The sequence below is a fragment of the Oncorhynchus tshawytscha genome, linkage group LG26, assembly GCF_018296145.1.
Source record: "Oncorhynchus tshawytscha isolate Ot180627B linkage group LG26, Otsh_v2.0, whole genome shotgun sequence".
Taxonomy (NCBI): Eukaryota; Metazoa; Chordata; class Actinopteri; order Salmoniformes; family Salmonidae; genus Oncorhynchus; species Oncorhynchus tshawytscha.
In genome coordinates, this window is record NC_056454.1 from 17035134 (window position 1) to 17046320 (window position 11187).

The 11187-nt window shown below is 41.8% G+C and overlaps 1 protein-coding gene across 1 annotated transcript; it reads left to right on the forward strand.

The window, feature by feature from the left end:
* Positions 1 to 1309: 1309 nt before the first annotated feature.
* LOC112225273 (calphotin) lies at positions 1310 to 10317 on the forward strand. Its single transcript, XM_024389054.2, has 7 exons — positions 1310 to 1459; positions 1889 to 1992; positions 2565 to 2670; positions 7070 to 8206; positions 9593 to 9656; positions 9757 to 9881; positions 9973 to 10317. Exons 2-7 carry the CDS (start codon positions 1948 to 1950, stop codon positions 10002 to 10004), a joined length of 1509 nt encoding a protein of 502 aa, XP_024244822.1. The 5' UTR covers positions 1310 to 1459; positions 1889 to 1947; the 3' UTR covers positions 10005 to 10317.
* Positions 10318 to 11187: the final 870 nt, after the last annotated feature.

Below are 11187 nucleotides of genomic sequence, written 5' to 3' on the forward strand. Positions count from 1 at the left end.
TGTAGTGGAGCAGGTCGAGAGCTTCAAGTTCCTTGGTGTCCATATCACCAACAAACCATCATGGCCCAAACACACCAAGACAATCGTGAAGAGGGCACAACACCTTTTCCCCCTCAGGACACTGAAAAGATTTGGCATGAGTCCCCAGATCCTCAAAAAGTTCTACAGCTGCACCATCGAGAGCATCCTAACCGGTTGCGTCACCGCATGGTATGGCAACTGCTTGGCATCTGACCCTAAGGTGCTACAGAGGGTAGTACATATGGCCCAGTACATCACTGGGGCCAAGCTTCCTGCCATCCAGGACCTATGTACTAGGCAGTGTCAGAGGAAGGCCCAAAAAATGATCAAAGACTCCAGTCACCCGCGTCATAGACTGTTCTCTCTGCTACCGGACGACACATCCAAAAAGGCTTCTTAACAGCTTCTACCCCGAAGCCATAAAACTGCTGAACAGTTAATCCAGGTGGCCATTTGACCCCCACCACCCTTTGTTTTTACACTGCTGCTACTCGCTGTTTATTATCTATGCATAGTCACTTTACCCCTACCTACAGGTTAGAGCTTCCAAGCCCGTTCTATTCATTAATATTTCTATGGTAGGGACGTCCCAAGGATTCGTGATAGCACGGACCAGCACAGAAGCAAAGACAGTACAGCATGAAGATAATTAAAAACTGCTTCTCCAATATACATCCTCGATTACGCTTGTGGGGATGCCATGGCGACGTTGGCGAGCTAATAAACTCATGCACAGAAACACATAATCGGATCTAACGGTCGAATCTAGTTCGTGCCTTTAGATTTCGATCAAATTAACCATGGAGGAAATGTTAACTTCTCTCATTTACTAATAAAATCCCGACCTGGTCTGCTTCACAAGCGTTTCCGGAAATGTTGTGATGTTGCACCTCTGGATTTAGAAACTCTGTGTCAGATGTGCGAAAGAATTTGTCGCACCTCATTTCCGTCATCAAAGAACAAAATGTACACTCCTTTGAATTATGAACTAAGCTTTGTTGCTTTAAAATAAGTAAGGTGACTTTAACAAGGGAGAAAACTATTGCCTGAATAGAGATTTACATAACTCATGTCAAGATGAGTTGAAAAACTGTTTAATGTGTTATGCAGCTGGACCTGAATACAGAAGCAGTATGAAAACAAAAGGAAGTGCGGAAACAAACTTGATAGCTTCCATCAACTGTGCATTATAAATGTTGATATTATGTTGAAGGTTATATAAAAACTGTTGCACACTGTTACACTGATAGAACAATGGGTTAGTTATAAAAAATATTTGCTGTTATCTTTGCCACAAGCACTTTCATTGCACTGATGTGTCCCAGACTTGAGGAGGGGGCGTGTACTGTCACTGTTTGAGCTTCTGTTACGTAAACCGCTTGATGCTGTGACCACCAGGCAGACAGGAGCTTCAAGATTTGCCCTTCCAGACCTATTGGTAGATATCCTATTTTAATTCTAACTTCATAGCTAGGCTATAGAAATATAGCAAATATCCACCATTGGTCGAACTTTAGTTTGAGGATGCTTCCTGACTAAAGAAGCCATTGGACTTTACTAAAGTTGGTAAAACGTTCACTGAACTTATGGCAACGGCATATTGACCCTGAGCTCACATTCGTAAAGAATAATTAAACTACAAACTGGCAATCGCATAAATGATCAATCATGTAATCGTTCTATATTGCAGACGTGTACAATAACTATTGTTATTACTGCTTCAATGCACACGTTTCATATTTGTTAATTGTTGTGTCGCAAAATTAACTCACTTCCCTAACAATGATCACATGCATTCTGTTATAAAGTGATGATAAAAAAATGATGTAATATATTTTTATTTGTTTTGTTATTAAAACACACACAGGCAGACTGTGGGCCGAAGATCAAGCAGTGTTTCCATAGGAAGGATTTTAAAGCGCAAAGATGGCGGCTTCCTTGCTGAGAATAGGGCGACTTGGCTCTCTCAAGGTAATGAAATGTCATGCACATAACCACAGTATTCTTTAAAGTTTTAACGCATCATTGTTTTCGAAAAGACACCTATATAACCTGCTCATTTGTTTTTCCATTTGTGCTGAGAAAAACATGAGTTGTGCGCTTGATTGGATTTTACAAACATGGAAAGCGCTAGCAAACGTTAGATAACTTAGCTATCCAGCTAACGTTAGCTGTATACTTTTCATATCAAGTGCACACGTGGTTAATTTAGAATATGAGAAAATATTGAGTGAGTAAACAAGTTGTCAAAGTATATAGCTATATCAGCTATTTATTTAAGATTGTGACCGCTCGCTAACGTACTATACGTAAACGTTGATGTTAGCCAGCTAGATGGCTGGGCGGTGGGGCCTACTCGCCATGGCACGAAAGTAGTAGGAGTAGCTAGTCTTCTGCTATAGCTAACATCTCTGCGCTTAAATGTAATAGCCAACCAACTCAACATTGAACGTTAACTAACTGCAAATCTCAAGTTTTGTCTAACAATTATTAGTTTGTTGCAGTCATGTGAATTATCACTAATTCGTGTGTACTTTGATCAGTGCGTGCATGCGGAGAGCTGGGGCTCTTTGAGGAGAGCTCCTGCAGCTGTTGCCTTATGCACGAATGCTGGTGGTCCCAAGAAGCCCAAGAAGAGCAGTTCAGAGAGTAAGTACAATTATTTGTAGTGTATGATACTTGAGCAGATTAGTGATGTGGAGTTCACGAACGATTGGTTCTTTTTGAACAACGCTTTTTACGTACTCGAGTCATGATTAGTTGTGCATTTAAGCATTTCGCGACACTAGCAATAACATCTGCTAACCATGTGTATGTGACCAATAAGATTTGATGATTTGAGTGACTCGTTCATTTAAGTAGTTTGTTTGACCTGCTGACCGTAGGGTTGGTATATGCTCCTGCGGCGCTAGAGTCAAATCAAATTGTATTTGTTAAATGCTAAGTAAACAACAAGTGTAGACTAACAGCCCATGTGCTGGGATGGGAGGTAGATAGATGCAATGCCTAGGGAACGTATTAAGACCCCTTGACTTTTTCCACATGTTGTTACTTTACAGCCTTATTCTAAAATGGATCAAATAAAAATCAGTGATCTACACAATACCCCATAATGAGAGAGAAAACAGGTTTTTAGATTTATTTATTTTTTAGATTTTTTTTGCAAATTTATAAAAATTTAGAAATAGATACCTTATTTACATAAGTATTCAGACCCTTCCCTATGAGACTCAAAATTGAGCTCAGGTACATCCAGTTTCCATTGATCCTCCTTGAGATGTTTCTACAACTTGATTGGAGTCCACCAAATTCAATTGATTGGACATGATTTGGAAAGGCATGTAAGAGCAAAAAGCAGGCCATGAGGTCGACGGAATTGTCCATAGAGCTCCGAGACAGGATTGTGTCGAGGCACAGATATGGGGCAGGGTACCAAAAAATGTATGCAGCATTGAAGGCCCCCAAGAACACAGTGGCCTCCATCATTCTCAAATGGAAGAAGTTTGGAACCACCAAGACTCTTCCTAGAGCTGGCAGCCCAGGGGACTATTTAATCCATTTTAGAATAAGGCTGTAAAGTACCAAAGTGGAAAAAGTCAGAGTCTGACTACTTTCCAAAGGCACTGTATATACAGTACCAGTTAAAGTTTGGACACACCTACTCATTCAAGGGTTTTTCTTTTATTTTTACATTGTAGAATAATAGTGAATAGATCAAAACTCTGTAATAACACATGGAATGATGTAACCAAAAAAAGTGTTAAACAAATAAAAATATATTTTAGATATATTTTAATAATATATTTTCTTTAAAGTAGCCACCCTTGACCAGCCTTGACAGCTTTGCACACTCTTGGCATTCTCTCAACCAGCTTCGCCTGGAATGCTTTTCCAACAGTCTTGAAGGAGTTCCCACATATGCTGAGCACTTGTTGACTGCTTTTCCTTCACTCTGCGGTCCAACTCATCCCAAACCATCTCAATTGTGTTGAGGTCGGGTGATTGTGGAGGCCAGGTCATCTGATGCAGCACTCAATCATTCTCCTTCTCGGTCAAATAGCCCTTACACAGCCTGGAGGTGTGTTTTGCATCATTGTCCTGTTGAAAAATAAATGATTTTCCCACTAAGCGCAAACCAGATGGGATGGCCTATCGCTGCAGAATGCTTCATAACTATGAAGTAACATATGGAATCATGCAGTAACCAAGGAAGTGGTTTTTTTTTTGTTGTTTTTTTGGTACGTCTTTTGTATACCACCCCTACCTTGTCACAACACAACTGATTGGCTCAAATACATTAAGGAAAGAAATTCCACAAATGAACTTATAACATGGCTGGTTGAGAGAATGCCAAGATTGTGCAAAGCTGTCATCAAGGCAACGGGTGGCTACTAAACAAATCAAAATATATTTTATAATATTTCTTTTTTGGTTACTACATGATTCCATGTGTTATTTCATAGTTTTGATGTCTTTACTATTCTACCATGTAGAAAATTACAAAAATACATTACTAAGGTTGCTGCGTTCTATGTTGGGAGTCATTTTATATATTGCATTGATGGTATCGCATTTCTATAACTAAATAGTTTGAAGATTGAAAATATAAGACTACATAATGGTGGTTTGTCGGATAGAGGTCTCTCTCGAGCTATCACCAGCTTTCTACTTCCTTAGGTACGAATAACGTGGTTGGAGGAGTTAGTACCATGGCTAGTATATGGATTTTGATTGGTTTACGGTTAAGTTTTTCTCTAACAAAAAAGCAATTTTTTTGCAAAAATGTGCAAGAATTGACATTACCAACAAATGGAAATATGTTCAGAATAAATAGACACGATATGCAAAAACCAGCTCCTCCCTCAACAGAGATCGATCATCTCGAAAGCTAAAGCAGATAGCTTGCTTCGGCCCACTGCCTAAACGTTGAAGTTCGACTTCACGCATCTCTGTTTTGGATCTATTCCAAAAAGACTGGCTGTTGCCTCGACAGAATTTGCTTTGCAGATTTCATCACTGCTAGCTTGAGTTAGGTGTTTTTATTTTTTAATGACTGTGGCAATAATCAGAGGCTTTGTCCATGGTAATCTCATAAACAATTCATTTAGACCCTAAGTTTATTTGAAACGGGTGTTTATTTGCTGAAATATGTCGCCATGCTCCGAGTTTAAAAAATAAAAAGTTTTACGATACTTTGTTTTTAAGCACACTTTTACAAGTCTGTCACAAGTGACAGCTCCAATAAGCCCCCTATGGTGAGCAACATTTGAATGAGAAGCTTGTAGAATCATGACTCAAGTTTAGTTCATTGTTCGCCAGCAGGGTGTCCTGCGTGCTCTGGGCATTAATGGACTCGAATGAATGAAATGAGTCTAAATATGTGTTATTTTGACTGAACGAGACAAAGATCAGAGTCAGTAAAAAGAGCCCAAATTCCCATCACTAGAGCAGATGTCAATTCTTGAGCATAGTGAGAGTGCTCAAATTGTGGTACAAGTATAATTAGGCAAATAGACTGACTAACTCCATAAACTGACCCTTTTAGCATCATTTTGTTGGATATTTTACAAAGGCGTCAAATACTTGGCACACCATGACAAAGTGAGAGACTAGGCTGTGAACCATCTAGAGATTTCGTTTAGCTGTAATAAAAGGGCCCAGTTTGGCATTAATCTGTTGCCCCAGGAAGAAGAGGATGAAGACCCAGTGATGGCAAGACTGAATAAACACCCCAATCTGGCTGATTAAACACCACACTTGTGACATGACCACTCCATTTGTCCCAGAAGATTTATATTTGTCGTGAGACTTTTAAAAATGAAGTATTGTGGAACTTTTCCATAACTAATCAAGAACACTCCATAATCCTGCCTTTACTGAATATTGACCAGCACTGTCATTATGAAGTTGCATTTAAAAAAAAAAATGTTTACCTTTTATTTTACTAGGCAAGTCAGTTAAGAACAAATTCTTATTTTCAATGACGGCCTAGGAACAGTGGGTTAACTGCCTGTTCAGGGGCAGAACGACAGATTTGTACCTTGTCAGCTCAGGAATTCGAACTTGCAACCTTTCTAGTCCAACGGTTACTAGTCCAACGCTCTAACCACTAGGCTACCCTGCCGAAGAAAGGTTTGCCCCCCCAGATTACATTTTAAATAATTTTCAGATGCTAAAGACGCTGTGTACAGTAGGTGCCAAAGACATTGGCAGAAGTCAAGACGATGTTTGGAGAAGAACTGAAGATGTTAATCTAACTGAAGTCATCTAGGCCTACATGCTGAAGGGAAAGTGACGCTCAAGCGTTCTTGGGTCCCTGGAGCCTAAAGGCTGAAAAATCTACAATTCTGAATCTTCTAGAGATTTGTTTTTTTGCAGGCTACTTGTACCACAATTTGAGCAATTATCTTGGCTAGTTCAACCATTTAAAAAAATATATATTAAGTTGAAAGAACATTTTGAATTTAAAGTCTTCCTTCCCCAGGTGTCAACATTTCTCAACTTTCAGTAATAGGCATATAAATCTGTTATTTTTTCAAATACCTGTATCCTTAAGTTGAATTGTCAATGAAAGTTAGTTTTATCTAGTGGCCAATTTTTGTTTAGTGGCACATAAGCACTTGAATTATGAAACTATACTTTGATTCACATTTGGGGTTTTTAATACGTCCCTCCCACAGGAGGCTGGTGAGAGGTGGACAGTTCATAATAATGTCTGGAATGGATTAGTATCAAACTGTGTTTTTATACTGTTAAGTGTGCTCATTCCAGACATTACTGAGCTGTCCTCCCCAATTAATGTGCCACCAGCAGTCCATTTTAATATTACAACAACACTTTTTGTACCCTTGCTTGAAATTTGGCACTTGTCTAGTCACCATATGTGTCTTGCAAAGGGACATTCTTGAATACTCTGGGGGTAGCCATGTTGTGCTGGGTAAGTTTCGTCCACATTTGTATGGAGAAGTTGGTGTCCAAGCCTTTTAGACTACATAGAGTATGAATAGAAGTAAATAAATCCTTTGTTTTCACCCCTCCTCCGTCCTAGAAAAGTCCCAGGGCAAAACATACTTCGATATAGAGAAGCTTGTCCCACACAGAACATATGTGGAATTTCCCAGGAAAGACGCGACACCAGCAGCTGCTGCCGCAGCAGAACTTGCTGCCACCCTCAAACCTTTTGAAGCAGTTGCCGCAGAGCCAATTGTCGCCGCCACTGAAGCTGTAGCAGCTCCCGCTGCAGTCGAAGCCACACCAGTTGTAGAAACCGTTGCCCTCTCAGGTGAAGCAGTTGCTGAAGCCGCTGCACCGACTCCAGCCGCTGCTCTGGCAGCTGAAGCTGCCCCCATTGTTGAAGCCATTGCAGTTGAAGCCATTGCAGTTGAAGCCATTCCCGTTGTTGCTGCTGAAGCTGCCCCCGCTGTTGAAGCCATTGCAGTTGAAGCCATTGCTGCTGAAGCTGCCCCCGCTGTTGAAGCCATTGCAGTTGAAGCCATTGCAGCTGAAGCTGCCCCCGTTGTTGCAGCTGAAGCCATTGCAGTTGAAGCCATTGCAGCTGAAGCTGCCCCCGTTGTTGCAGCTGAAGCCGTTGCAGTTGAAGCCACCCCTGCCTTTGAAGCTGCTACTCCTGCTGCAGCCGAAGCTGCCACACCCGCTGTTGAAACTGCCACTGAAGACGCACCCGCTGTCGAAGCCATTGCACCCGCTGAAGCCGTTGCACCCGCTGAAGCCGTTGCACCAGCAGCTGAATCCCCAGTAGAGGTTGCCCCTGCAGAAGCTGCCCCTGTTGAAGCTGCGGCTGAAGCCCATGTTGAAGCCGTAGCAGAGGTTCCAGTACAAGCTGACCCAGTTGAAGCTGCTGCAGAAGATGTGGCTGAAGCTGCCCCCGTTGAAGCTGCGGCTGAAGCCCATGTTGAAGCCGTAGCAGAGGCTCCAGTAGAAGCTGACCCAGTTGAAGCTGCTGCAGAAGATGTGGCTGAAGCTGCCCCCGCTGAAGCTGCAGCCGAAGCCCCTGTTGTAGCTGAGCTTGTGGCTGAAGCTACTGCAGAGGTTGTGGCTGAAGCTGCCCCCGTTGACGCTGCCACTGAGGAGCTGGTAGACACCTCCCCTGTAGTGGCAGAGGCTGCAGGAGAGGAGCTGATTGCAGAGGCCCCGGCTGATGCAGTACCGATTGAGGCGTCTGAGGGTATACACACCCCCCCTCCCCCTAAACCCTTCTCTCCTCTCTGTGGACCCTACAGTCTACCAACAGTCATATTTGTATTCCCATTTGATGTTAATATATTATAACTGTAAGGATAACTTGTAAAGATACCCAAAATCACAAAAGTGCTTTTCATTCTTGCATTGGGCAGCTTATTGGCTTATCTCTTTTAGTGGGCTTATTTACTCCATGCTATTTATCCCTTAACTACCACATTTCTACATTGCAGCCATGTAGACTCAAGCCACACAACCCCATTCTCCTCTGTGTATTTGTGGTCCTTCTGGGATTGTGTGCATTAACTTGTAACCATGCTGCTTTGACCACCTTGATGCATGCATCTGGATGCATCATCATTTTCTCATGGGTTCATCTGTGATGATCTGCTTGGCTCAGTGTCTTTCTGCACTTTATTTTGCCATGTTTTTCCAGCACTCACTAATTCTGAACTGCCCTCATCTTTGTTTCTCAGCCTCTCCTTTCTATTTTCACTTGATTATTGTGATGTCATTTACCTGCCAATTAATGTATTTGCACAGCTCCTCATTTCCTCGTCCTCTATTCCCTTAACCAAATATTGTTTCAAAGACTTGATTCTCAATGCCCCTAATTTTGTTTTTTTATAATTAAAACTACTGTTTGGCGTGTTTATGTTAAAGATTATTTGTACGGTTAATGCTAAAGTTACTGTGTACTGTCAAAAGTAATGTTATGGTCATACTAACCAACCAGGGTTTTGGCCAGTCTGTTGCCTCTGGGCAGCTACTGACGGATTACATTGTGAAATGGGGTCTGATTTCCTACTCTTCCCTTGTCGCACTTGTTTTACCCAGGAGGTGCATGATATCAGTTATCTGTAATTGATCCCCTCACTTCTGTATTTGTTTGGTGCTGTAATGAGATTACTTTGGAAATGTCAACTTTCCATCCACTTTGTGGTCAATGCACTCGGTGAGTTTGAGTTTGCACCTTGGTTGCTGTGTGTGGAATTAAACATGAGTAGGGGAAGAGGTTGTCAATTATTACCTTTTTTTATGTACATGAATTGGTTATGCAGGGATTTAAATTGGACATCTCAATCTCAAATATAGATCCAGTGTCTGCCAAGTGATGCTATGAACTTGTGATGCCTAGCATGACACAGAACTTATTTAACCTGTTACCAGACCTTTCACACTCAATCCTTTCCTCTCTTACCCCTGTAGATGCTATACTGTCTACCACTCCCAGGTGCTGTTTTGTGCATGAGGGTTTAGGTCACAGATGGGATTTGTTTTTTTAATCATATGGTTTAAGCCAAAGGGGCATGGTCATAGTTGGAATTTCTGTGAATGAATGGAAAATAATTGTCTTTTCTTGGACTCTCAGCTCAACTGGACCCCATCCAGAAGCTATTCCTGCATTCAATCCGCGAGTATTCCTCAAAGAGCGCGTAAGTGACAGGTTTTTTTTTTGTGGCTAGCGCTTCGGTTTTGCTTACAATCACACCCTTTGTCATCAAGCTGACGTTTAGGCCTATTTTTCTCTCTCAGGGCTAGTGGTGGTTTGGTAGATGCAGGCCCTGCATATGAGAAGAACTTGGCAGAAGAGCTGACTAAACTCCAGAGGCTGTATGGCGGTGGTGACCTCACAGCTTTCCCAGAGTTCAAGTTCCCAGGTTAGTAGTTTTATAAAGGTCATGAATCTTTAAAAAAAAAAAAAAGCGTTACATAGAATTCTCATCTCACACCCTTTCTCTCCTTCTTCAGAGCCCAAGTTGGAGGAAGTTGCCCCCAAGTAAACATCACCAATCAACTTTTCTGTTGTCTTTTCCTGTCAATCTGTTCTTTGAAGCGGACATCTAGTAATAAATTACGTAGGCTACTATATCTAATCAAGGCTAAAATAATGTTCATTCATTTTGTTTGTGGGGTATACAGCTGTTTCCGTGTATCTAGAAATTCTCTTGCAAATGAGTCTGTATTAGACGTACGTGTTGGAGGACAAGCTGATGCTGCACTTTGAGCTGTGAAATATGCTTTTGCATAGGATGAAGATCCAGAAATGTTTTAAGTTGGATAAGGGAAAAATAAACTCTGATCCATATTGTTTTACTTTTGTCTCCGTTGCATGTTTCATCCGAAAGTGGATTGATATGTTGTAAGTCATTATTGTACATCACATGCAATGCTTAAGTCAAGAGACTACCCATACACAATCAGTGGCCAGTTTATTAGTGACACCCATCTAGTACTGGGTCAGACAGCCTGAATTATTTGGGGCATGGAAACGTTGCTCAATTGGTATCAAGAGACCTAACGTGTGCCAGGAAAACGTTTCCCACACCACCGCCAACAGCTTGTACTGTTGACACCAGACAGGATGGGTAATGGACTCATGCTGCTTATGCCAAATCCTGACTGCCATCAGCATGACACAACAGGAGCTGGGATATGTTGCACCAGGCAATGTTTTTACACTCCTAATTGTCCATTGTTGGTGATAGCATACCCATTGGAGACGCTTCTTGTTTTTAGCTGATAAGAGTAGAACCCGGTGTGGCAGTCTGCTGAAATAGCCCATCCGTGACAAGGACTGACGAGTTGTGCGTCCCGAGATGCTGTTCTGTACTGCGCTGTTATTTGCATGATTCTTTCTGTTCTTCGACCTCAATGAGCTGCCGCTACCTGGATGTTATTTGTCGCACCGTTCTCGGTAAACCTAGACACTGTCGTGCATGAAAAGCTCAAGATGCCTGCTGTTTCTGAGATGGCACCAATGGTCATACCACGCTCAGTCGCTTAGGTCACTCGTTTTTTCCATTCTAGCGTTCATTCGAACAGTAACTGCCTGCTTTATATAGCACTAGCACACTATTTGGGAGACAGAGATACTAATGAATATCCACCAACAAACTTCATTCTAAAGCTGGCAGAATATGTTTTGACGTAACTATTTTAGGTTTGATGATGAATACTACCTCC